The sequence below is a fragment of the Tarenaya hassleriana genome, unplaced genomic scaffold (genome assembly GCF_000463585.1).
Source record: "Tarenaya hassleriana unplaced genomic scaffold, ASM46358v1 Cleome12, whole genome shotgun sequence".
NCBI classification, from domain to species: domain Eukaryota; kingdom Viridiplantae; phylum Streptophyta; class Magnoliopsida; order Brassicales; family Cleomaceae; genus Tarenaya; species Tarenaya hassleriana.
In genome coordinates this window covers 783,917-809,366 of record NW_010962392.1, presented here as the reverse complement: position 1 = coordinate 809,366, position 25,450 = coordinate 783,917, and the positions used below count along the sequence as shown (strand labels likewise).

The following is a 25,450-nucleotide window of genomic DNA, read 5'->3' as shown; positions in this document are numbered from 1 at the left end:
ACCAAAAGCAATGCAATTTGGGGCAATGTCTATTTCACCAACTGACGATGCTGAAACAAAGTGCGAGTAATAATGGAAATGACAGAAAACTAGGAGCTCTCCTCCTAACTCGCCAAACCATCCGAGTCAACTCAGTACCAATCTACTAAATACAACGAACGGGGCACAAAGACTGGTCGGAAAATCTTGCAAATGATGCAGCGGAAAAACAGAAACGGATCGGAAACTAGAATCTGACGACGTCTTGAAGGCAATCGAAGAAATGCGTGATTTTGATCTTCTCCCTCCCGGAATAGATCGCCTCCGCTGAGCCACCGTGCTCTCCCTGAGCCGCCATCTCGATAAGCATGTATAACTTCTTGATTGGCATCTGTAAAAAATATGCAAAACCCGCAAAGGCAATCGTCAGCATGCGCGAAAAAAATCGTTCCTTTTCGCTGTTCTTCGTGTCCTGGAGATGATCTTTCATGTCTATGGTGAAACCAAGATGAAAAAAAATGGAAGGCTATGAGAAAGATAACTATGTGAACGCTCACATCATTGAGGGCCTCGGCAGCTGCATCGACATCATCTTCATCGAAGACGTTTAATCCTTTCAGGACCTGAAGCAAACACCGAGATTTTGATCAGTTACGATACGAAACCTGATACTTTACAGTCAACGAGATTGTAAAATGAGTAGCAAAAAGGGGCATTTTACCTTCTTTGCATCCTCGGTCCTCACTGTTGGGACATGGTAGGCGACGGAGAAGGCGTCACAGATACCGACAGAGTCTAAGAAGCTTAGTTCACTCGTGGTCCCGATCACGAGAAGTTTTTTGCCCTGATCACAAAGAATTTCCAATTTGGATACGCAGGTTTAGTCCAAATGATTAGCTAACCAAGAAAACATGTGGCAATGAAAGACGAAACACGAGAAACCCACGAACAGGTAAAACTAACATTTCTTGTTTAGCTCTGCCCCGAGAAAATATCTCGAGATTGTGAATAAAAAGGAACAAAAGCATGAACTAAACACCTTAGGAGGAAGCCGTTTGAGAAGGACTAACAGCGTCTGAGAAATAATGTTTGAAAATCGTGGCCCGATTGCTACATACTCCAACAACCTGCAGCATTACAGATCCCACAAATGAGTCCGGGAAAGAAAGAAAAAACACGAGGATGCAAAGAATTCTGAACCGAGTCTTCTTGATAGGAGAGAGAAAGAAGAACAAGAGAGAGAAGGCACAACCTTTCAATATCGTCAAGGATAATTATACTAAGAGGCGATTTGTAAGCATCCTCAAAGACCTGTCCATTCACACCACAAACCAGATTGAGTCAGTAAACCACCACGGAAAAAAAGAGAATAGAGCAGCTGCTAAATGGACCGACCTTGACAATGTGGGCACATTTCGTGCTCTCATGGAGACCGATCATTGTTTCAGCAGAGACCTACCAAAACAAACAGATTTCGAATAAAGATGCAAAGATAGTACAGTCAACACATGTACTAACTACTATGAAGGGTACTTACTATCTTGACATATGGAAAGTCACTATCAATCCCGACAGTTGCAGCCAATGCGGTTTTCCCACTGTATAGAAAACTTTAAGTCAGCGAAAAAAAACTATAACCGGGAAGTGAACAAGGGAAGATAACTATGGAAGTTACCTGCCACTTGGTCCCTCGAGAAGGCAAGTGACTAGAGGGCTTCCTTTGCTAACTTTAACTTGCTCAACTAGTAGCATAGCTCTTTGATAGATGTGATTATGACGATCACCACAGTCCACCATGCCATTGAGCCTACATACCATGATACATTTCCGAAATGTTACTGGTGGATCAGAATTCAGGTAGGAAATGTGAAAAAAAGGACACATATCACATTTCAATTTGCGCACATACAGCAAAAACAAAACAAATTACAGTAGCATCAATTAAAAATAAAAAACAAGCAAAGAAATGCTATGATTATTTGACAAATCTCTACTTATATATTATAGGACTGATATATTGGCTCCAAGGATTGGCTTAATTCAGTTTCAATTAGTCACCCATCTGTCTGCAATCTAGCTAGTTCTATGGAAACTGCCTGAAGAACATGTACTGCATTTATTATCAGTGTTTCATTGTTTCTTTCGAGCAGCAAAGTCCTTTTTCTTCGAGTAGAAAATAATTCAAGCAAATTACCTGCAGCGTTCAAGATCGTCAGTGGAGGCTCCAAATGCTGGCCGGACTTCGTGGAGAGCATGGACAAAATCTTCCATAGTCACCTTAATACTCTCTTCATCCACTGGCTTGGTAAGATCATCCATGCTCAGTTGCCTGTTCAAAGCATACGATACCGCACTTTTCACAACACCTTCAAGTTCTGCACCACTGTAATTCTTCGTCCGAGCAGCTGGTCAAATATGACATCAAAATCATGTAAAAGATGTATTTATGCGAAGCTAGCATATAAATGTAATGAATGACAAACAGACAATATCATGTATATCTATTTAGAGATTCAACTAAAAAAAAAAAAGAAAACCTTACATAAAGTGTGTAGAAAGTTGATTTTCTTTTGTTTGTGTGGCATTGAAAATTAATACATACAATTTCGGAAAGAGCTTTCTATCTATTATATGAACGCAGTGTTATGTACTGGGATTACAGAACTCAGACATTTCAATGATTTGGATATGCATAATCTATGGAGAGTCATACCAAGCTCTTGGAGATCTACATCAGCAGCGAGGAAAGAATTCTCCTTCATCTTGTTCGTGTGAATTTGAAGAATTTGTAAACGTCCAGCTTCATCTGGAAGGCTTATCTCAACCTGAACCTCCAATCTTCCAGGCCTATATATTAGAAATAAAAAGATCAAAACATGCATCTAATAACCTCAGCCCGAAAATTAATATAAGCAGAGAGTAGGCTTTGGGTGGTTTCCTTCCCAATGAAAAATAACGCATCATGGATTAGAATAACAGAACTACTTTGAAACGTTTACGGTCATAACTGTATCATAAAGGGGACAACACTAGCAACTAGCACATGTATCAGGATAACCTTAGAAGGGCTTCATCAAGCAAATCTTTTCTGTTTGTCATTCCAATGAGCAAAACATTGTTCAAGGCTTCCACACCATCTATCTGAAAAGCAAAGCGTCAGTGATACGGTTTAAACTCTGAATGTATTAACATTAGCTTGTTCTTTGGCTGACCTTTGTAAGGAGCTGATTAACAATACTGTCATGGACACCAGTGCCATCTCTGGTTGATCCTCTCGACTGAAAAGGCAAAGAAAATAATTTCTCAGATTTTCGAAATTAACCCGCATAAACAAATGATATTGAATCAGATACACATATTTTCAACTATAAATCACGAAAAACAAACAGGGCCAATTTAAGGTCTTATAATTCCATTTACTATGACCGGTGGAGAGAGGCAAAAGGTAAAAGTTTAGTGCCAACATTAAAAGTATGTATCAGACTTCAAGTTAGTAAAACCTTTCTCCAAAAAGCATAGAAAATCAGTGTACCTTACAGATAGCATCAATCTCATCGAAAATAATGACATGCAAGTCACTTTCATCACCTGAAAAAAAGTTCAACAAGAATCTAAAATCACTGCATATGAAACAAAAGAAAACTAAAATGCAGATCGGGTGATTTTTTTTCCTTACCCTGGGTCCTCTGGTCATTTTCAGCATCAGCAAACAAGTCTCTAACATTCTTTTCTGTCTCACCGACAAACTTGCTCAGTACCTCAGGACCGTTAACAATCTAACATGCCACCAGAAGAACATAAGTATTAACATTTGAAGATATCTGAAAGAAAGATAGTGAATCTAGTTCCTAGAAAGGACTCTTGATCTCGGGGACACAAGCGGCCAACAATACCTTCGGTTCTTTTCCATTCAGCATTTTCCCAATTTGGCGTGCCATAAGAGTCTTGCCGGTACCAGGAGGTCCAAAGAGTAGCATCCCCTTTACATGCTTTATCCCCAGTCTGCAAAATATATATAACTAAACTACGGAGAAATAAATAGAATAAACAGGATAAGTTAATATCTGCTTGGCGAATCAATCACAAAACCTGCTTGTGACATGAGGAGGAAACACACGAGAAGCAAAAGCTCTCCGGAAGATATCAGCAAATTCTGCACCAAGACCACCTATACCCAGTGACTCAAGGTTAAACTCTTTTTGTTTAAATATGTTGCTGCTAGCAGCTTCACGCTGATTGACAATCTGCATACAAAAATTACAAGATTAAAGATATGAATTATCCAAGATTGCGATCAATATTTTGTGCCACCAAAAAGCAAATGCCAGAAAATTATGAAATGATCATGTCAACTGTTCTGAATGTATGAGAACAAATTGTCATTTGATTGGTGCTCTAAGAGTCAATTAACTAACAAATACAAAACTGCAGAAGCATTGACTGAAAGCAGACCTTTATGCCACTTGAATTTGACGCTTCAAAGACAATATATGTATCTTTAGTGATCATCCCTCTTTCGATACCATTGGATCCTTCTTGACCCTCCACAACAGCTCGGTTAACCGTAAAAATGTAATTGGTTCCATGATACTCAAAAGTAGCTCTCTGCCCTACAGTCAAGACCTGCAGAAGTATGCATGATTTCGGTAAGTTGATTCTAGCATCTTATTAGGTGAAACAAAGTAAGGGTCAATTGATCAGACCAATTATATAACAGAGTCTAAAACACGGATTCTTTAGTCTCCAGCAGCATAATACTAACATGATTTGAAAAAAATGACCAGAATTACTCATTGATAACCAATGCTTCAGTGGAAAAGAGCGCTAATGGAAAAACCCATATACAAACTTCATACATTGGAAATATACACCATCTCATCTATACACTCTTGAATGTTTATACATCTTCAGTTCATTCATTTGCCCATGAGTTAAATGTTTAAACCGCAAAACTTGATCACGGCTACAAGAATTGTGATACAAACACAGATAGCACAGTAAGCATCTGAGTCCTTACCTGGCTTACGAATTTCCTCTTAAGTTGGGTTGAAAGCAGAACAGCATCAACCTGCGAAGTGAATCAGTGATACCACACAGAGATGTTAAGTTCTACAGCAAAGATTCCAAGAATAGCAATTATAGACATGGAAACACTACAAACCTGTTCGCTCTTAGTTCCCTTCTTTATAAACTCCAACTCAAGTGTTAGCAAAGCCAAGTCAAAATTTTCAGGAGGAATAAATCTGCAGACAGGATACAATCCTTAGAAATTCATCAGGTAACGCAACAAAGGTAAGGGGACCTGCAAGATATTTTTTACCTGCTTACAGAGACCATATCACCAGTAGAAACTCTAGCATGTCGACGTTGAATAGCATTTAAACCAATACATCCATCACGGATGCTATCATGTCGAGTTATTTCCAGTTAAGTTCACAAAGAGAAGCAAGACTCGTATCGAAGTTGATATAACAATGGACAAGACGGAAAATTTAAACAAGCCCATCATTCCAACAGGAGGGAATAGCACACCCATAAGGACCAAAATCCGAATTGACACAACAATTTCTAATTTAAGAGATTCATTGACCATGAATTCAAACCAAGCAATACTGTTCTAACTCCACCGAAACAACGATTTGAAGAACAACAAAGCAATCGAATTGTGCCACCTGACTTTCTAAGTCAAAGCCCGATCCAGGAAAATCCACGAAGATCAACAAATGTAACTTCTCCTAAAGAGAAACAAAATCACCCAGAAGTCGAAATGTGCCATTTCGCAGAATCGTTTACGGTTGAAATCGCATTGAAGGCAACAAATAAGAGGGAAATTGCGAAAAGGAAACGAAGAACAAAGGATATGAAAGAGAGAGAATGAAGACGTCTCCGACGTTGGCGAGGAAGAGATCGGAGCCGGGCACGGCGAACTGACGGAGATCGGGCGGAGAGCAGTAAGCGAGATTGGTAAAGGCGAGATCCGCCGCAGGCGTGTTGGTCACCGTCATCGTCATGATCGCCGAAGACTGCGATCCGAAACGACTCGCCATGGTTGCCGTCGATCTCTGCTTCAGCAATCGGCGAGTTTTTTTTTCCTTCGCTGAGAAGGAAATGAGAAATGTATGAGAGACGACAGGGGCTCAAGAAATATTTCGAATTGAAAGAAGAATCTTCACTACAAACTTCAAAGATGGGATTTTTATACGCGTTTCAACGTATTTCTTTCTTCCACAAGTGTTTTCTGAATTAATTTTTCAACTAAAATTCCATTATATTACGAAAATTAATTAGGTTTAGAAAAAATAAAGCAGAATGATAAAGAACTAATATTTTCGATTAGGATATTATTTTTTCCTTAAGGGATTTTAATTTTATATCGAATTAAATTGTTTTGACAAGTATTTTTTATGATAGTAATAATTTACTACTATCATAAAGCTATAATCCACATTTGTATAACCATCCACATAATTTTTTAGTCCTATAGTTTTGGAACAACGAATCATAATTTTTGTCCTAGTCTGAAATTTTATTTTAAAGTGTTTTGCTTTTAATTACTCCAATTAGACCAATTAATGATTTATTTATATTGGAAACTGAAAATTTTAAGTTTTAAAGAATGGTATATATTATGATTTGGCTATTATTTTTGAGATTTGTTTGGAGTTTAATTGAATTTGTTTCTTATTAAAAAAACTATTTTTTTTTACATAATTGTTTTTTGTTTGTTTTCGGAGTGTTTGATAATCTATACATATATTAGGATAATTTCAAATTCGATTAACCTGATTTTCAAAAAAATAAAAATTATATACCGAATCAAAATTTTAATTATGAATCGATTGGGATAAATTATACATATGTGTTCGTTAATAACAAATGAAATGTTTAGGCCTACGATTGGTCATCGACTCATTTTCATTTTCATTTCGTAGAAACAGGAAAAACACAAAATTGATAAGCAGAAACAGATCTGGAAACGAAAAAAGAGAGAAAAAAGTGACAAACAACAAGCAAAAGCAGGAGAGAAGAGAGCACAAGGCACGGTATTTGTCGGTGTCGTGTCCGAGTTTCTTCATCCGGTGGCGGCGCAGTGACGCAAACAACCCTAAAAAGAAAAAGATTGAATCTTTGATTTTTTTTTTCTCCCCGCACTAAAACCCCACCAAGTGTCTCTCTCGCTATACAACAGTGCTTCCTGTCGGCTAAACTTGCGACTTTTTTGTCATTTCCTCCTCTGCCTGAATTTATAAATTCAAGAATTAGGGTCTTGTTGCTTTCGCTGTGATGAATCCGCATCCGCAAGAACAACCGCAACCGGAACCGGAACCGCAGCCGCATGCGGAGGGCCATCGTGGTGAAGGGAGCACTGAGACGGCGGAGGAAGAGGAGGTGCAGCAGCAGCAGCAGGAGACGGCTGAGTCGAAGGATCCAGGTTCTGCCGAGGAGACGTCGCCGGCGACATCAGCAGACGGCGGAGAGAGAGAGGACGATCCCATGGAGGTTGACTCAGTGAGTCCGGCCACAGTGTTCCGTGTTAGGCTCAAGCAGCCTAATTCGAACTTGCTCCACAAGATGAGCGTCCCGGAATTATGCCGTACCTTCAGGTCCACACTCCTTTTCATCGCTCTATGTACAGTTCTTCTATTTTCCGACAAGCTCATCAAGTTTCAAACTTTGTATTTCCAGTGCCGTTGCTTGGTGTGGGAAACTCAATGCCATAGCTTGCGCTTCAGAAACATGTGCAAGGATTCCAAGGTTTTATTTTTATTTCTGGGTAATCATGGAAATGGCTATATGCATTTTGTGGTGCAAAGTTCTTACAGAATAGTTTCCATGACTATCACCTTTCTCTCGTCTGTGTTGTAGCTCTAATGCTAATCCACCTTTCTGGATCCCCATACATATCTTGATACCGGAGCGTCCAACTGAGTGTGCAGTGTTCAATGTTGTAGCTGGTAAGATTTTGGACACAACATGAAGTGTTGTTTCTCCTCTGGGTTTGAGGCAGATGATGAATTTGCGCTTTTTTGCAGATTCTCCTCGTGATTCGGTTCAATTTATCGAATGGTCTCCCATTTCTTGTCCTCGCGCTTTACTCATTGCTAATTTCCACGGAAGGATAACTATCTGGGCTCAGCCTTCTCAGGTAAGTGGTAGACATCATTTTTATCTTATCTGTAGTTTTCTGCTTTTCAGTACTCCTTAGATGTAATGTATGTATCTCATGTATTATGTGTGAAAGGGGTCCTCCTTAATTATTTATTGTGGATCGTTTTTGCAGGGACCGGCTAATTTAGTGCGTGATGCTACCTCCTGGCAGTGTGAGTACAAATGGCGTCAAGACATTGCTGTTGTCACAAAGTGGCTAGCCGGGGTTTCTCCAGTAAGTTACTCCTCTCTGTTTTATTTTTTTGACATTCTATTTGGATCTGTGATGCATATAAACCATAACTCCTGGCTCCGAAGAAAGTTGACGTGTGTTTGCATTGTTGGTGTATTTAAATTACTGGACTCGGACTCCATAAGATCTTCAAACTGCAGATTCATGTATATGATTGTATTACAATTTTACATGACCTTCAAGGGAACAATTTAACTGATAGTCTGATAGATGATTGTTTTGTGTCTTTGAGTTTTGTTTTATAGTTTGCTGCTTGAGTTCAATCTTTGGGAATTTATTCTGGTTGGTTGTTTTTGAAAATCAGTATAGGTGGCTGTCATCTAAATCAAGTTCTGCTACAAACTCAAAGTCAACTTTTGAGGAGAAGTATCTCTCACAAAACTCTGAAAGTTCAGGTTCTTTTCACTTTAGTTTATTTGCTTCTCATTTTTGACAATTCATTTCTTTGTAAACTCTTCATTCCTCTTAATAAAACAGTTTCTTTAACTTAAAAGCGCAAAAAAGATTTCTGATTCTTCGTTGCAACTCAGTTCATTTTCCCATGTTATTAAGCTGATGTATTTCTCCTTGATTTTGACATATTTCTGATTGTCGGCTATCTCTTGCAGCTCGCTGGCCTAATTTCCTTTGTGTGTGCTCTGTTTTCTCATCCGGCTCTGTTCAACTTCATTGGTCTCAGTGGCCTTCTAGCCAGGGAGGCACTCCGGCAAAGTGGTTTAGTACGAGTAAAGGTGTTTTAGGTGCGGGGCCTAGCGGGATCATGGCCGCTGATGCCATAATAACTGAGAGTGGAGCCATGCATGTGGCTGGGGTTCCGATAGTGAACCCCTCTACAGTTGTAGTCTGGGATGTGACTCCTGGTCCTGGAAATGGATTCCAGTTCACTCCGAAAGTATCTACAAGCAGTTGTGTGCCACCATCTCTTGGTTCCCCAATTTGGCCAGGTTTTGCTCCTTTAGCTGCATATTTGTTCAGCTGGCAAGAATATTTGATATCTGAAACAAAGCAAGGGAGGAAACCAGAAGATCAAGATTCTAGCGATTCAATATCACTTAATTGCTCGCCCGTTTCTAATTTTTCTGCTTATGTTAGTCCTGAGGCTGCAGCTCAGTCTGCGGCAACCACTACATGGGGTTCTGGCATTACTGCTGTTGCTTTCGATCCAACTCGTGGTGGTTCTGTCATAGCTGTCGTTATAGTCGAAGGTAGTGTTTTTATTCTGGATGAACTCCATGCTTTACTGTGTTTGAACCTGCGTTTTGTGTGATTTACATAATTACATGTGTGCTAATACTCATCTCTCAAAAGTCTTGAGATCTTCAAGTGCTAATTGCCACGGGGAAAAGTGTTTTTTTGTGTGTGTGGTAAAGTTAAACAGTTCCAGTCTGTTGTGTAAGTTCAGTGTCAACACGACTTCCTATAAGTATTTTTTAGTTCACAAAACGATGGTTGCTGTGTATGCAGGTCAATACATGTCACCATATGATCCAGATGAAGGTCCTTCAATCACAGGATGGAGAGTGCAGCGTTGGGAATCAAGTGTTAAACCCGTGGTTTTGCATCAGATATTTGGAAACCCGACTTCAAATTCCGGTGGGCAGGTTCCAATGCAAACTGTCTGGGTGTCCAGAGTAGATATGAGCATACCACCAACAAATGATCTTAAGTGTCACCAAGCAGGACCTAATGTGGATGCCCCAAAGGAATCTGATACTGGTGAGGACAAGACCAACAAGGTTGTCTGTGACCCCTTTGATCTGCCAAGTGATGTCCGGACACTGGCACGGATTGTCTATTCTGCTCATGGTGGTGAAATTTCTATTGCTTTTCTTCGGGGTGGTGTTCATATCTTTTCTGGTCCAACATTTTCACTCGTCGAGAACTATCAAATAAATGTTGGATATTCAATTGCTGCACCCGCGTTTTCTCCTACGAGCTGTTGCTCAGCTTCTGTCTGGCATGATACTGCCAAGGACTGTACAATGTTGAAAATCATCCGTGTTCTTCCTCCCGCCCTTCCAAGTGGCCAATCTAAGGTTAATCAATCAACCTGGGAGCGGGCTATTGCTGAGAGGTATAGAATGTTGTATGTATTATTGCAATGAAGCTAAATGATCGAATTGAATATGTTATATGTATTTTTTTTAACAGGTTCTGGTGGAGTCTTTTGGTTGGAGTTGATTGGTGGGATGCAGTTGGCTGTACACAGAGTTCTGCGGAGGATGGGATCGGTATGATGTTTTGATGCTTATGAGTTTCTTGATCTCAATTCTATTTAATATTGCAACCCATAATTTAGAGGTTCTGGAGTTTAATTTTGAGAAATATTGTGATATTTTGTCTAGATTCTTCTTTCTTTTGTTCTCTCTTTTGACGGAAGGTAAGAGGTGAACTTTCTTGTGTTACTTTTTACTTGGTGTTATACAAATTAGCATTATCCGAACACATTTTCATGCTTTTAAAATTATGGTCTTACGATAAGGCAAAATATTGTAACAATCTGACATTATGTTCCTTTCTGTGGTGGTTCTAGTTTCGTTGAACAGCGTGATTGCTGTCCTGGATGCGGATTTTCACTCACTACCTTCACCACATCACAGAAAACAATATGGTCCTGTATGTTTCGAAGCCTTATTTCTGCTTATCTCTTGTTTCTATCGTCTAACATTGTTTGAATGCATTCAATGTGTCGTGAAAAATTTCCGTTGTTAGTGTTTTAGTTGCAGGTGTGTTCATTTATTTAGTGGCTGGCGATTTTCGCCAAATGCTTTAATTTTGTTACATTTTTCCTTTTGCATCCATCTTGTTGATCCTTGTTTCATGTGGTTTTCAGAGCCTAGACAGGATAAAATGCCGGCTGCTTGAAGGAACCAATGCTCAAGAGGTCCGTGCAATGGTGTTAGATATGCAAGCAAGATTGTTGCTAGACATGCTTGGGAAAGGAATAGAATCCGCTCTTGTGAATCCTTCGGCATTGGTTACTGAGCCATGGCAAGCAAATGGGGAGACATTATCCAGCATCGATCCCGAGGCAATGGCAGTCGATCCTGCTCTTGTCTCAAGTATTCAGGTACGATTGCTTCGAGGTCAAGCATAAGTCTTTCTTTTCTTTTCCCTTTTTGGGTGCTTCTATTAAATACTGGATTTTACATCTCAAATCTGGCAATGGGTCCATGTGGTTGTTTTGCGTTTGTGTTGATTGTTTCCATTTTAGTTATGCTCATATGACATCGGTTCTTCCATCTCGTTATCATTGAATGCATTTTGTTTGTTTCAAGACAAGATGCCTGCTTATTGCATTTGTTCATTATGTGTTATGTTAAGACAAGAGTGAGTGAGTTAGCATATTGTGCAGGCTTATGTGGATGCTGTTCTTGATCTAGCGTCTCATTTCATCACGCGTTTGAGGCGTTATGCAAGTTTCTGTCGCACACTGGCAAGCCATGCTGTTTCTGCTGGAACTGGAAGTAATCGCCATATGGTTACCAGTCCGACACAAAACGCTTCATCTCCTGTAACATCTCAGGGTCAGTGTTCTTTGGTTTGTGATATCTAATGTACTGCAATAGTATGGAATAAGGGTTTAGAGGTACAAATGGCTCGGTGAAAATGCCTATCTGTCGAGGGACAATGATCAAAGACAAAACACAGGTTTTTGGTCCTAGAACTAACTAATGCAAGAGGAGCCTCATAGTCGATATTCCTGAATCCTGATGCCTGTAAAGTTTAGTCTCACCTTTGCTTGTTGAGATCTATGTTCCTCGGAGCTTCACTTCAGTTGCAGTTTAGGGCAGGAACATATGCTGCCTTCGTTAATTGACATTCAAGCTGGTGTATGTGGAGTATTGTCTTAACGATATACTGTCTCGTGCAGCAGGCCAGACTGGTGCTACGAACTCTAGCGGGAACACGCAAGTGCAAGCTTGGGTACAGGGTGCAATTGCGAAAATCAGTAGCTCAAGCGATGGAGTGTCAAACTCTACTGCAACTGCTATAGGCGGTCCAACGAGCTATATGCCAATAAGCATCAACACTGGAACTTTTCCAGGAACACCTGCTGTTCGGCTCATTGGGGACTGTCATTTTCTTCATCGGTTATGCCAGTTGTTGTTCTTTTGTTATTTCTTTCGCCGGGCGCAGGTCCAGAGGTTTCCTCAGAGAAATGCTGATACTAGTACGCAAAAGCCTCAAACTGGGGTCACAGGCAAGGTGGAAGAGGTGAATTCTGTTAAGTCAATATCTGCCCTGAGCAGGACAGAGGAAGTTTTGGGAAACCGAAGTCCCCTGTTGGGTAATGGAGTGAAAGGGGTTGATGAAAATCTTGCACCACGTACGAAGATGGGTTCTGGGAATGCTGGTCAAGGATATACTTTCGAGGAGGTAGGCAATCCTTGTCTGTGTCATCTTTGCATTCAAACTATTATCTTCCGTTGTCCTTTTCTTTTGGCGCTTTCCCTTTTGTTACCCCGATAATGGAGGGAGGCATGACCTGACCACTATGGGGTGAGAATAATCACAAACCATGGCACTAGAATGATTGAGATTATGACCGAGCAATTTTGATTAAGGGTTGTAGATCATGGAACTGGAGAAAAAACATCATGTTGATAGTAAAAGTAGCTAGAGAAATATTAATCCTGAAATTTTATCATTCTAGGATTGATTTGACGAGTATGGTTTATGATCTTCCAGGTGAGAGTTCTTTTCCTTATACTGATGGACCTCTGTCGGCGAACAGCTAGTCTTGCACATCCTTTACCTGCCTCTCAGGTAGGTAGTGGGAACATCCAGGTGCGATTGCACTATATTGATGGAAATTACACTGTGTTGCCTGAGGTGGTAGAAGCAGCTCTAGGACCTCATATGCAGGTATTTGCCTTTATTTTCCCTTCTTTTCTTTTGTTGTGAAGACATTGAAGCTGTCTGTTTTTGTTGGTGTCGTTTGGTCAGCTAAAAAAACGAAATTATGCTTTCTAATCTTCCTGTCTCCATCCTGGTTTTTGTGATTTCTTTTCTAAACAAAACTCGATAAGCAGAACATGCCTCGTCCTAGAGGAGCTGATGCTGCTGGCCTTCTACTCCGTGAGTTGGAGCTTCATCCACCGTCTGAAGAATGGCACAGACGGAATATGTTTGGAGGACCCTGGTCAGATCCTGATGAGATGAACCCGACAGATGATACATCCAAACATTGTTATTCTGTGGATTTGCTCGATACAAGCCCTTCAGAAATCTATGATGTCTATGACAGAGTCCAGAGCTTGTGGCCAAGAAAGCGGCGGATGTCTGAAAGAGAAGCGGCTTTTGGTCTGAATACTTCTGTGGGTTTGGGTGCATATCTAGGTATTATGGGATCTAGGAGGGATGTTGTCACAGCGACGTGGAAAACTGGTCTTGAAGGAGTTTGGTACAAGGTTGTCCATTCCATTCCCATTACATTTTGTTTTCGTGTTCAATGCATAATCTTTGATCAAAATTTTGTAACTTGATGTATTTTTCTGATGTAGTGCATAAGATGCTTAAGGCAGACATCGGCATTTACTTCACCAGCAGCATCCAATCAGTCGAACCAGAATGAACGAGAGACTTGGTGGATCAGCCGTTGGGTCTATTGTTGCCCCATGTGTGGCGGAACGTGGGTCCGCGTTTTGTAGAGTGAATGAGAACGATCAAACTAGTTTTAACTACTAACCAGAATTTAAGAGTCTGAAGACAGTGAGGAGACCTCAGCAGCATATATGCATGTAGAATAGTGAAAGTGTTCACCTGATGGTCAGATGGGTTGTGTTCATAAGCTGGTTCTCTTGCTTATCCTGCAACTTCCAAGCTACACTGCTAAGAACCCATGGTGATCTTGATGGAGCTGGAAGCAAGATTGGTCTGACAACGATGTTAGAAGCCAAAAAAGGTATGGATTCAGACATTCTGCTGAAGCTGGTGTTACTGAAAAGCCCTTTACTGGCTTCTGATTGTCCTTTGTTGTACATGTACGTTTACTTTAGCTCAAGTGCTTAAACCCATTGTACAGAAACTTTAGATGGTGACTGGCAGGATTGAAGAATTGCATCACCCTTGTGTTTTTTTTGGGTTTGTTCCCTTTTGTAGACCGGTAAAACTTTTCAGATATCTATTGCCATTCCGGGGAGTCGAATGAAAAAAGGTAAACTCCACATACATGAGCCACACACACGTTGTGGGACGTAAATCAACTATAACTGACAGGAGACAGGTCAATGGATAAAGATTCGAACCTCCAGTCTCTGGTATATTGACCATACTCTTTATCAATTCATTTGAAGATTAACCCTGGATAAGACACTTCACTAAATTTGTTTATATATCATTAAACTGAAACCTACTCGTCTTTGCTCTATTCTTGTTCTTAATATTCACCTACTCGTTTTTGTCCGGTTCTTGCTCTTAATACTCTTCAATCCTCAATGTAAAACTAATATTTTTTAATGGAGAATTGTTTAGATTAGATGGAATAGAAAATATCCAAAAATAGAAGAAGAAAATCTATGCAGAGAGTAGAAACATGAACGAGAAAGAGAACAAATTTTGCAGCCAGATAGGGGATGAAAAGGAAAGAGAGGACAAAACACAAAGGTGGTCCGAAGAAAAATAAAAATAAACAAAAAGGGAAAAGAATAAAGGGTTTCTATTTATAGAAGATCAGATTGAGACCCTTCACGCACGTGCCTCTTCCCTCTTCTTTTGTGTCATCGTCTCGTTGAAACTCTTCTTCGCCTAAAACTCCGCAGGCACAGCTCAAAGATATCTCCTTCTCTCTCTCTCCCCCCTCCGTAGCCGTCTTCTCGCCGGAGAAACCAGAAGACAGAGAAGAGAATGGGTAAAGGAGGGCGCGAGAGAGTTGCGGAGGATGAAGAAGGAATCATGGCGACGGATTTCTTCTGGTCGTACACTGACGAGCCTCATGCTTCGAGGAGACGTAATATTCTGTCTCGATACCCTCAGATCAAAGATCTCTTCGGTCCTGATCCCTGGGCTTTCCTCAAGGTCTCTCCTTTTTCTCTCTCGGCATTGTTAGATCCGTGTTAGGTTTCCGGTTTCTCTGTTTTTTGCTCGTTCCTTTCTCGCTGCGTTATTGCCGTTCGTCTCCTTTTTGCTTATGGGTTTCGCTTTTCTTCCTCCTTTATCATTGTTCTCATACGAATTGGCATTGTCTGAATCAGAAAGGAAGAACCTTTGGTGGAATTAGTTGATTTTGACATTGGGTTTTGTTTTTGCTTGCAAGCTCTGTGCTTTCTCTATTGTCAATTGAATATATTCAATCGCACACATTCAGATCGCTGTCCACTGTAGTTTGGTGTAAGTTGGTAATGATTGATGCATTATTACATCATCTACATTGTCCAAAAGATCGTTGTTTACCGAACTTTAATCTGTCCTTTTCTCTTGCCGAGCCTTCTTGCTCAAGCCCTTTCAATGGACGTTGAATTCTTGCAGATCACGGTCGTCGTTTTGCTCCAGCTCTCGACAGCTGCTCTTCTTCGCGACGCAGGCTGGCTGAAGATTCTAACCATTGCATATTTCTTTGGCTCTTTCCTCAATCACAATCTCTTCTTGGCGATCCACGAGCTCAGCCACAATCTCGCCTTTTCCACTCCAGTCTACAACCGGTGGCTCGGGATTTTTGCCAACCTCCCCATCGGCGTACCAATGTCTGTAACTTTCCAAAAGTACCATCTCGAGCACCATCGTTTTCAAGGAGTGGACGGCATTGACATGGATGTCCCGAGCTTTTCAGAAGCCCGTCTCGTGAAAAACGTGTTTGCCAAGACCGTGTGGGTGTTCTTACAACTCTTCTTCTACGCGCTAAGACCGTTGTTTCTGAAACCGAAGCCTCCTGGCTACTGGGAGTTCGTCAACCTGCTCGTTCAGATAGGTCTGGACGTGGCAATGATCCGGTTCTGTGGATGGAGATCGTTTCTTTACCTGATACTTTCGACTTTCGTGGGCGGGGGTATGCATCCAATGGCGGGGCATTTCATCTCGGAGCACTACGTGTTTAAACCCGAGCAAGAAACTTACTCGTACTACGGCCCGCTGAATCTGCTGACGTGGAGTGTCGGCTATCATAACGAGCATCACGATTTCCCGAGAATCCCGGGAAACAAGCTGCACAAGGTGAGGGAGATGGCACCCGAATACTATGAAGGATTAGAGTCGTACAAGTCATGGAGCCAAGTGATATACATGTACATTATGGACAGAACAGTTGGTCCTTTTAGCAGAATGAAGAGGAAGATCTCTGCAAGAAAGTCCGAGTAGAATCTCCTTGATCATCAGTTTCAGACATCAGAAACTGTTTTTTTTTCCTGAAAGAATATATATATATATGCACACACACACACATATATATTATATTGGTTGGGTCTTGAGGGGGAGATTGTCTTGGAATAGTTAAAGCAGTGTATTAAGGCCTTAGCTTTGATCTGTTGTTGGGTTTTGGTGTTTTGGATTTTTCAAAATCGGTGCCATTAACATTACAATGTTTTTTCTTTAATCAATTTTTCTTCTGAAATTAGTTCTTCCTCATGTTTACGAAACTGGGAGAAAGAGATGAAATAACCGAGATTTGGAATACAATTTGAACCGGTAATATATCGGTACAGTTTGGATTTCTCTCCGGTTTATTTTTATTTTTTTTTACTTTTGTCATAATCTTTAGAGTTCTGTGTTGCATTTTTCATGTGAAGCTCCAACAAAAATGATCGGATTGGTTTGGTTTGCTCTCCAATTTCGAAACAAACCCAAACCGGATTCGTGTTCGGTTAGCCCCTTAACCGGTTTATACCGTTGACCGGTCAAACTTTAATTTCATCGGTTTACACCGCCTTGCGGGGAAATAAAAGAGCTATTCTGTCGCGGGCTTCAATCAGTTGAACACATTCGCCGCTTTCGCTGTCTGCGTCTGTGTTCTGCTCCGTTTTCGCGCTCTCTGCTTCGAGTCTGAGCGTAACAATGGAGGATTACAACGAATACGAACAGCAATACGTAGATGAAGATGATGACGAGGAGATCACCCAGGAGGATGCCTGGGCCGTCATCTCCGCCTACTTCGAGGAGAAAGGTCTCGTGCGTCAGCAGCTCGACTCGTTCGACGAGTTCATTCAGAATACGATGCAGGAAATTGTTGATGAATCCGCTGATATCGAGATCCGACCGGAGTCCCAGCACAATCCTGGTCACCAATCTGATTTCGCCGAGGTTCTTTTTGCATTTTTTTCTCCCCATTTTTCTATGGGGTTTCACTTCATTGGGCAATCGAATTCTATGGTTGTTGTTCTTGTTGTATTGGTTGTGGATTTTGCGTCTAGTTTCTATCTCTCTGTCACAGTTAGGGTTTACGCTTCTCGGGATTTCGTGTAGTGATTTCGAGGCTCCTCTGGTCATAACTGTTGTCTTGTTCGGTCAAAATTTGGGCCTAGTCCTTTTTCGTGTTGAATTTTGAGTTTTTTCAGCTGGGTTTCTTGTATTCTATAGCGGTTATACGAGTTTCGTGTTTATCTTCCACCCCTCTGTTACAGTTAGGGTCTAAGCTTCTAAGATTCTCTGTAATTTCGTTGAAACGCTTATATTCTCTCACTTGCATCTTTATATTATTAAATTTGAGTCAGATCATTGTTCTACTCTAAGTTTTTTCTTGAAAACTATCTAATTCAGGTTCTTAGCACTATATGTGACGTTTTTCACATTCTTTAAGTTGTTTGCAGTGCTTTAAGGGTTCTGTTTTGAGTTTCTTGACATATTTGAAGTTCAATAATAGTGTGGCATTTTGCATGGACTTGGTTAATATGTTTAATATCTTGTTGCTGAATCTTTGATATATGTTTTCGTGCAGACAATCTACAAGATTAGCTTTGGCCAGATTTATTTGAGTAAACCCATGATGACAGAGTCTGATGGAGAGACTGCAACCTTGTTTCCGAAGGCTGCAAGGCTGAGGAATCTCACTTATTCTGCCCCACTATATGTAGATGTTACTAAGAGAGTTATAAAGAAAGGCCACGACGGTGAGGAAGTTACAGAAACACAGGATTTTACCAAAGTTTTTATTGGGAAGGTATGTATATTTAACATTATGCTAGGAATAATGGGCCTTGTATGGTATACACTTCTACTGACAGTAAAATATTTTCTCTTGTTGTGTGGTTTTTGTTAGGTTCCTATAATGCTTCGGTCTAGCTATTGTACCTTGTATCAGAATTCGGAGAAAGATTTGACCGAGCTAGGGGAGTGTCCTTATGACCAAGGTGGATACTTTATAATTAACGGAAGCGAAAAGGTTCTCATTGCTCAGGAAAAGATGAGCACGAATCATGTTTATGTCTTTAAGAAGAGGCAACCGAACAAATACGCATACGTAGCTGAAGTTCGTTCCATGGCTGAGAACCAAAATAGGCCGCCAAGCACGATGTTTGTCCGTATGCTTTCTCGGGCAAGTTCCAAAGGGGTAAGAGAGAATTACTTTTCTGAACTCCACTGAAATATTTTCCCTTTAATTAAGTCGTAGCAAATGGTAAATAGGTTATATCCCATGTTGCAAATGGATGCAGGGGTCGTCAGGGCAGTATATTCGCTGCACCCTTCCATACATCAGAACTGAAATTCCTATTATCATAGTGTTTCGAGCATTGGGATTTGTGGCAGATAAGGACATATTGGAACACATTTGCTATGACTTTTCTGATACCCAGATGATGGAATTTCTCCGGCCTTCCTTGGAAGAAGCGTTTGTGATTCAAAATCAACAGGTTTCCCTTGCCCCTTTTGTTCGTTGTGCACTTCGATAGTTGTTATTCATCATTTTAGGAACTGAGGGCATGCATTATCTTTTTCTTTTCTTCTTATGGAATTCATAATTGCATGTGTAGGCTAGTTTCTTTTTCTGCGGGAATTAGCACCTATATATATATATATATGCGTGTGTGTGTGTGTGTATAACCATTTTATGATGCTGCACAATCTGCCACAAATGCTACAGATGCTGGAGTTCACCATATTCTTTGGTTGAGAACATATATTGTGTTTATGATACTGTGCTTTCGATGTTGAAAAAGCCAGCCACCTAAGCCAGTATTCCAGCTAGGCAATGGTTACCTGCAAAGTGGTTCTCCTTACCTTTAGTGCTCAAAGAATGATGTTTCTTTGCTTGTATTCTTATGCAAATTTGTTAACTGTGTTATTGCTTCAGGTTGCGCTTGACTATATAGGGAAACGTGGAGCAACAGTTGGTGTAACCAGGGATAAGAGGATAAAGTACATGATGATCTAAAAAATTGAATTGATCATTGTAATTCAATATATCTAGTATCGACTATCGAGATGTTCACACACAAATTTTGCTATATTATAATCGCAGGTATGCTAAAGATATTCTTCAGAAAGAAATGCTTCCTCATGTTGGAACTGGGGATTTTTGTGAGACGAAGAAGGCATATTATTTTGGGTAGGTGTTCATCTTCCTCATCTTATTTTGTATTGTATTTTGTTAAATCGCACATATGGTGTCATTGTTGTAATTCTTAGGTATATCATACACCGGTTGCTGCTTTGCGCTATTGGCCGGAGGCCAGAAGATGACAGGGATCATTATGGCAACAAAAGGCTGGATCTTGCCGGTCCTTTACTTGGAGGCCTGTTTAGAATGGTTCGTCACCAGCTGTTTTTTCGGGGATGACTGTATAAGTCTCAGGATAGGATGCGTAGGTGTAGCCCTTTCTGTACAAAAATGATTTGTTCTCAACTAACATAAGCTTAATGAAAAGAATTAGGAATACCCTCTTATAGTTAAGAGAACTTGTACCTATGTGAAAGTCTCAGTGTATGAGGTCACACATCGTTGATGTTCAGTTGGAAGTCCAGACTATCTTGTCTTTCTAGGTATATATGCTCAAATGTATGATGGGAAACCAGCAAAAGAAGTTTCTTGATTTTCTTTGGAGCTTCTGTCATTCCATTTGTAATTTGTGAAAACTTAAACAATTGCCTGTAACTGTCTCTTAATGTTTCACTGTTTTTTATATGCATGCAGCTTTTCAGAAAGCTGACAAGGGATGTGAGATCTTATGTACAGAAGGTTTTTGGCCAACTATCTGTCTCTTAGCTAGACTCTTTAAATTTTTTTATATGTTATTTTTATATTGGGAACTCTTAACCATGTGTTAAACAGTGTGTGGACAATGGAAAGGATGTCAATCTGCAATTTGCTATTAAAGCTAAGACTGTTACATCCGGCCTCAAATATTCTCTTGCTACTGGGAATTGGGGGCAGGCAAATGCTGCTGGTACTAGAGCTGGAGTCTCTCAGGTTTTGAATGTTTCTTTGTTTCTCCTGTTTATCAGTCCATGTGTTATTAGAGATATATATTTGAATATTTCTTTGTTGCTTTATTTGCACAATGTGGGGTTCTATTTTAAAACTTTAATTGTTAACAGGTGTTAAATCGATTAACATATGCTTCCACTTTGTCGCACTTGAGGCGGTTGAATTCTCCTATAGGGCGTGAAGGTGAAGCCTCACCACTGTCTTTTCTTTTGTTTCTTACTCTTTTATCTGTTAAGTAATTGGCGGCTTTAAGACATGGATCTCTTTCTTGGTATCTGCTGTCTCACTAGCTATATTAGTTTGTAACTACTGTTTTTTTCTTTTTCCCTTTCCTGAATCTGATTGTGCTCATTTCCCAGGAAAATTGGCAAAACCGCGCCAACTACACAACTCACAGTGGGGAATGATGTGTCCCGCTGAAACGCCTGAAGGACAGGTACATTTGTCACATTCAAGGATTATTCATGGGTTTTATTTAGCTCATCGGAAATCATGAATTTGCTATTTCAGGCTTGTGGTCTAGTGAAAAACTTGGCACTCATGGTCTATATAACAGTCGGGTCAGCTGCCTATCCCATATTGGAATTTTTGGAAGAATGGGGTACTGAGAATTTTGAGGTCTGTAGCACTCCGCTTGTAGTTTTCATTCTCATTTTATGACAGTTCCTTGCCTGCGGTTTACTTAATACTTTCTTGATTCTAGGAAATCTCTCCAGCCGTTATCCCCCAAGCAACCAAAATTTTCGTCAACGGATGTTGGGTTGGAATCCATCGAGATCCTGACATGTTAGTAAAAACCTTGAGACGTTTGAGAAGACGGGTTAGTATACGTATACCTTTTCTCTATTTTACTGTGTTTTGGAAAATGATATGCAAATTATAATGAAGTGACATTTTTCTCTTTGCTCATGCAGGTCGATGTAAACACTGAAGTCGGTGTTGTTAGAGATATTCGTCTCAAGGAGCTTCGGATCTATACCGACTACGGTCGTTGTAGTCGTCCATTATTCATTGTGGAGAATCAGGCGCTTCTAATAAAGAAGAAGGATATCTATGCTTTGCAACAAAGGGTACCGTTATATTGTTCCTTACTGTTCTCGAGCTTCTTGCTCTCTTTATCTGACTATAGTAATCCTTTCGTTCTGACATCAGGAAAGCTCTGAAGAAGGTGGCTGGCATGACCTGGTAGCAAAGGGTTTCATAGAATATATAGATACAGAGGAAGAAGAGACGACGATGATTTCGATGACTATCAATGTGAGCGATGCAGCTTGTGATGTCGAATGTGTCTTGAGAAAATGAACCACTTGTGCATTGGTTTATTTGGAAATTTCATTGCTAAATTTTATTGTAGGATCTGGTGCAAGCTAGATTGCGCCCTGAGGATGCTTATTCTGATACTTATACACATTGTGAGATTCACCCATCTTTGATATTGGGTGTATGTGCTTCAATTATTCCTTTTCCTGACCATAATCAGGTATCTTTCTATTCAATGGTCTTTTCTTTCAGAAGCAATTTTGTGACAAAAATTTCAAGTCAAGCTAACTTCTATATTTTGTTTCATCAGTCGCCTCGTAACACATACCAATCTGCCATGGGTAAGCAAGCGATGGGCATATATGTCACCAACTACCAATTTCGCATGGTACACTAAAGACTCCTGATAACGTTTTTATACCTTTCACATTCTTGTGTTCTTTCCATCTTATAGTTATAGACATCATGCTTAAATGTCTGATACTGCTATTTTGATTTGCTTCCTAGGATACTCTGGCCTACGTTCTCTATTACCCTCAGAAGCCTCTTGTTACTACAAGGGCTATGGAGCACCTTCACTTTAGGCAGCTTCCAGCTGGCATTGTGAGTGTTTTTCGGTAGACTTGCCATTATTCAGCTCTGGATCTTTTCTGAAAATCTCTAATTCTATTTGTTTTCTGTTGTCATCATCCTGCAGAATGCTATTGTTGCCATTTCATGCTACTCTGGTTACAACCAAGAAGATTCCGTCATTATGAACCAATCTTCAATAGATCGTGGCTTCTTCCGATCTCTGTTCTTCCGTTCATACAGGTGAGCATGCCATCAAGTTGATTTCTTCTTTCGTATCTTCACTAGTGCAGTTGTATATGATGTTCTGTTTATGTTCATTGGTAACTAGCAAACAATCTGTTGTGGATTTTTCTTAATCATTTTCTTTCCATTCATTCACTTCAATCTTCGTCTCTGGCAGAGATGAGGAGAAAAAGATGGGAACACTTGTCAAAGAAGACTTTGGGCGGCCTGATAGAGCTAATACCATGGTGAGATATGATTCTACTTGGGTTATGTTATGTATGTACTGTGTTTTTGGATGTGGGATATCATACTTAAGGTTTCTGCTACAGGGAATGCGGCATGGCTCTTACGATAAGTTAGACGATGATGGTCTTGCTCCTCCTGTAAGTAGACGGTATCTTGTTTGTATTTGGTTGTGTACAGTGTAACTAAGTAATTCAGAAAAGCTCAATGATGTTACTCTTTTGATTTAGGGTACAAGAGTTTCGGGTGAAGACGTAATTATTGGAAAGACTACTCCGTTATCTCAAGAAGAGGCTCAGGGGCAGGCTTCACGTTACACAAGACGGGATCACAGCATAAGCTTGCGTCATAGTGAAACTGGCATAGTGGATCAGGTAAATAGCTCCTAGGATTTGTTGCAGCTCAGTTATCATCTTCTTTTAGGAAAATTTCCCTTGTTTTATAAGCTGGATGTCTGAAATTTGTGTAGGTGTTATTGACGACAAATGCGGATGGTTTGCGATTTGTGAAAGTTAGGGTAAGATCTGTTAGAATTCCTCAGATTGGTGACAAGTTCAGCAGTAGACACGGTCAGAAGGGAACAGTCGGCATGACCTACACTCAAGAGGATATGCCATGGACGGCCGAGGGCATCACTCCCGACATTATCGTGAACCCACATGCCATCCCGTCTCGTATGACAATCGGGCAGCTTATCGAGTGTATCATGGGCAAGGTGGCGGCTCACATGGGCAAGGAAGGAGATGCTACTCCTTTTACAGATGTCACTGTAAGCTTGTTTCATAACGGCGTTAAAAGTATCGATAATCTGTTACCGTTTCTTAGCTGTGATGACGGGTTTTGTGTCGTAGGTGGAGAACATAAGCAGAGCTCTGCATAAATGTGGGTACCAACAGCGTGGATTCGAGAGGATGTACAATGGCCACACAGGAAGACCGCTCACAGCTATGATATTCCTCGGACCGACATATTACCAGAGGCTGAAGCACATGGTTGACGACAAGATTCACTCGCGTGGGCGAGGTCCGGTCCAGATCCTCACGAGGCAACCGGCGGAGGGAAGGTCACGTGACGGCGGTCTGCGTTTCGGAGAAATGGAACGTGACTGCATGATAGCACATGGCGCAGCTCATTTCTTGAAGGAGAGGTTGTTTGACCAGAGCGATGCGTACAGGGTGCATGTCTGTGAGTGCTGTGGACTCATCGCCCTTGCAAATCTGAAGAAGAACTCGTTCGAATGTAGAGGTTGCAAGAACAAGACAGATATTGTTCAGGTAAATTCTCTCGTGTCATTTACTCTCTTCCATGTGTATATATGCGTGTGTGAGAAAGCAGCTATAATGAAAATGGGTTTTTTCGTTTGTTTGCAGGTGCATATTCCATATGCATGCAAGCTGCTGTTTCAGGAACTTATGTCGATGGCGATAGCGCCGAGGATGCTTACGAAAGATTTGAAATCCGTGAAAGAGCAGGGGAAGAAAGGTGGAGCTTGATTCCTGATTTATATTCCTCAAGGTTTGATGAGGCAACTTTGTATGGTTTTCTTTTGTAGCTCACTGGTAACATATTTTTTCATTTTTATTTTTCTTTCCCAAACGTAGAATCAAAAGAATCGAGACGAGTATGATTTTTTTAGAAGAAAAAAAAAGGGAAAATTACCATTATTTTTTGGGTGTTGGCTTTAATTTTTGAATTGCTGCGAAAGGATCATACTTGAGAAATATTTGACAACAAAAAAAAATCAATAAAAAAGGTTATGTTACTGCCCAGGATCGAACTGGGGACCTTTAGTGTGTAAGACTAACGTGATAACCACTACACCACAGCAACTCGTTGTATAGTATCATTTGATTCTAAATAGATCGATTCCTATTCGAAACAGCATTCGTTAAATTTGAGATGACTCGGGTAATGAAAGTTCCTCTACTTGCCCTTGCATGTATCATTCAGACCACATGTGTCCCAAAGTGGGATAACTAACATCTCCCATCTTTATTGGATTCAAGACAAGAACCATAAACCAATGCCCAACAACAAAAATAAGACTATCCAGTTAGAGTAGATTTAAGGCTGCCACTGTTCTTCATCTCCATAACTATATCACACCCACCAATCAGCTCGCCCTCGTGATAAAGCTGCGGAAACGTCGGCCAGTCCGATAACCTCTTCAACCCTTCCCTCACTTCCCCGTCTGTTAGGATATCGAACGACCCGAAACTCACCCCTTCCTCTCTCAGTGCATTCACCACTTTCGAGCTGAATCCACATCTGGGCGACTCCGGACTGCCCTTCATGAAAAGCATCACCTTTGAAGAGTTGATCAATTCCCGAAGCCGGTCCTCCAGTTTCGGTTTCGGGATCATCCCCTTCTCCGACAAAACCTTTCTGAGCTCACCGCTGAGAACTTGTACCTA

General features: G+C 40.6%; 5 protein-coding genes and 1 non-coding gene across 8 annotated transcripts in view; 3 read left to right on the top strand and 3 right to left on the bottom strand.

The window, feature by feature from the left end:
* Nucleotides 1–65: 65 nt before the first annotated feature.
* LOC104806293 (vesicle-fusing ATPase) lies at nucleotides 66–6,157 on the bottom strand. Its single transcript, XM_010531122.2, has 21 exons — nucleotides 5,842–6,157; nucleotides 5,300–5,395; nucleotides 5,141–5,222; nucleotides 4,997–5,047; nucleotides 4,432–4,602; nucleotides 4,069–4,223; nucleotides 3,873–3,981; nucleotides 3,656–3,755; nucleotides 3,512–3,567; nucleotides 3,192–3,257; nucleotides 3,038–3,120; nucleotides 2,693–2,826; nucleotides 2,174–2,384; nucleotides 1,655–1,786; nucleotides 1,517–1,577; nucleotides 1,375–1,434; nucleotides 1,232–1,290; nucleotides 1,019–1,106; nucleotides 701–823; nucleotides 537–602; nucleotides 66–370 (listed from the first exon to the last, which is right to left on the bottom strand). The coding sequence occupies exons 1-21, from the start codon at nucleotides 6,024–6,026 to the stop codon at nucleotides 227–229; spliced, it is 2,232 nt and encodes a 743-aa protein (XP_010529424.1). The 5' UTR covers nucleotides 6,027–6,157; the 3' UTR covers nucleotides 66–226.
* Nucleotides 6,158–6,946: 789 nt separating this feature from the next.
* Nucleotides 6,947–14,462, top strand: LOC104806291 (mediator of RNA polymerase II transcription subunit 16-like). Of its 3 annotated transcripts, none has more exons than XM_010531119.2 (16): nucleotides 6,947–7,583; nucleotides 7,666–7,734; nucleotides 7,846–7,934; nucleotides 8,013–8,125; nucleotides 8,261–8,362; nucleotides 8,685–8,769; nucleotides 8,989–9,585; nucleotides 9,845–10,454; nucleotides 10,532–10,611; nucleotides 10,914–10,996; nucleotides 11,214–11,450; nucleotides 11,736–11,907; nucleotides 12,255–12,760; nucleotides 13,073–13,249; nucleotides 13,417–13,794; nucleotides 13,888–14,462. In XM_010531119.2, the coding sequence occupies exons 1-16, from the start codon at nucleotides 7,264–7,266 to the stop codon at nucleotides 14,032–14,034; spliced, it is 3,765 nt and encodes a 1,254-aa protein (XP_010529421.1). In that variant the 5' UTR covers nucleotides 6,947–7,263; the 3' UTR covers nucleotides 14,035–14,462. The 3 variants fall into 3 exon arrangements, with proteins under 3 accessions (XP_010529421.1, XP_010529420.1, XP_010529419.1); XM_010531118.2 differs by having other exon boundaries at nucleotides 8,685–8,775; nucleotides 12,258–12,760; XM_010531117.2 differs by having other exon boundaries at nucleotides 6,948–7,583; nucleotides 8,685–8,775.
* A 581-nt stretch (nucleotides 14,463–15,043) lies between these two features.
* On the top strand, nucleotides 15,044–16,937 carry LOC104806290 (sphingolipid delta(4)-desaturase DES1-like). The gene is made up of 2 exons (XM_010531116.2): nucleotides 15,044–15,400; nucleotides 15,851–16,937. Exons 1-2 carry the CDS (start codon nucleotides 15,230–15,232, stop codon nucleotides 16,673–16,675), a joined length of 996 nt encoding a protein of 331 aa, XP_010529418.1. The 5' UTR covers nucleotides 15,044–15,229; the 3' UTR covers nucleotides 16,676–16,937.
* A 363-nt stretch (nucleotides 16,938–17,300) lies between these two features.
* LOC104806288 (DNA-directed RNA polymerase II subunit 2-like) lies at nucleotides 17,301–24,700 on the top strand. The gene is made up of 25 exons (XM_010531115.1): nucleotides 17,301–17,614; nucleotides 18,249–18,470; nucleotides 18,570–18,860; nucleotides 18,964–19,161; nucleotides 19,602–19,666; nucleotides 19,770–19,856; nucleotides 19,937–20,057; nucleotides 20,442–20,486; nucleotides 20,580–20,717; nucleotides 20,846–20,918; nucleotides 21,095–21,171; nucleotides 21,246–21,353; nucleotides 21,439–21,555; nucleotides 21,650–21,805; nucleotides 21,888–21,992; nucleotides 22,090–22,215; nucleotides 22,306–22,383; nucleotides 22,503–22,598; nucleotides 22,693–22,808; nucleotides 22,969–23,038; nucleotides 23,123–23,176; nucleotides 23,267–23,410; nucleotides 23,506–23,805; nucleotides 23,888–24,310; nucleotides 24,407–24,700. The coding sequence occupies exons 1-25, from the start codon at nucleotides 17,369–17,371 to the stop codon at nucleotides 24,527–24,529; spliced, it is 3,579 nt and encodes a 1,192-aa protein (XP_010529417.1). The 5' UTR covers nucleotides 17,301–17,368; the 3' UTR covers nucleotides 24,530–24,700.
* Nucleotides 24,701–24,793: 93 nt separating this feature from the next.
* Nucleotides 24,794–24,866, bottom strand: TRNAV-UAC. The gene has a single exon. It is a non-coding gene; the product is annotated as a tRNA-Val (tRNA).
* A 79-nt stretch (nucleotides 24,867–24,945) lies between these two features.
* Nucleotides 24,946–25,450, bottom strand: part of LOC104806287 (monothiol glutaredoxin-S17-like) — a 2,266-nt gene continuing 1,761 nt past the window's right edge. The window contains exon 4 of the mRNA XM_010531114.2: nucleotides 24,946–25,435. Coding sequence (XP_010529416.1) covers nucleotides 25,082–25,435 — 354 coding nt within the window. The 3' untranslated portion in view covers nucleotides 24,946–25,081. The remainder of the gene's footprint in view (nucleotides 25,436–25,450) is intronic.

Bases quoted from the DNA above. Each gene is read 5' to 3' on its own strand.
- LOC104806293 (XM_010531122.2), bottom strand. From the start codon at position 6,026: ATGGCGAGTCGTTTCGGATCGCAGTCTTCGGCGATCATGACGATGACG. The intron at 3,121-3,191 runs GTCAGCCAAAGA...TTTGCTTTTCAG, and splicing joins TTAATCAGCTCCTTACAAAG to ATAGATGGTGTGGAAGCCTT. The intron at 2,827-3,037 runs GTTATCCTGATA...TCTAATATATAG, and splicing joins CTTGATGAAGCCCTTCTAAG to GCCTGGAAGATTGGAGGTTC.
- LOC104806291 (XM_010531117.2), top strand. From the start codon at position 7,264: ATGAATCCGCATCCGCAAGAACAACCGCAACCGGAACCGGAACCGCAG. The intron at 9,586-9,844 runs GTAGTGTTTTTA...CTGTGTATGCAG, and splicing joins AGCTGTCGTTATAGTCGAAG to GTCAATACATGTCACCATAT. The intron at 10,455-10,531 runs GTATAGAATGTT...TTTTTTTAACAG, and splicing joins GAGCGGGCTATTGCTGAGAG to GTTCTGGTGGAGTCTTTTGG.
- LOC104806290 (XM_010531116.2), top strand. From the start codon at position 15,230: ATGGGTAAAGGAGGGCGCGAGAGAGTTGCGGAGGATGAAGAAGGAATC. The intron at 15,401-15,850 runs GTCTCTCCTTTT...GAATTCTTGCAG, and splicing joins ATCCCTGGGCTTTCCTCAAG to ATCACGGTCGTCGTTTTGCT.
- LOC104806288 (XM_010531115.1), top strand. From the start codon at position 17,369: ATGGAGGATTACAACGAATACGAACAGCAATACGTAGATGAAGATGAT. The intron at 19,667-19,769 runs GTACATGATGAT...TTATAATCGCAG, and splicing joins ACCAGGGATAAGAGGATAAA to GTATGCTAAAGATATTCTTC. The intron at 21,806-21,887 runs GTACCGTTATAT...TTCTGACATCAG, and splicing joins TCTATGCTTTGCAACAAAGG to GAAAGCTCTGAAGAAGGTGG.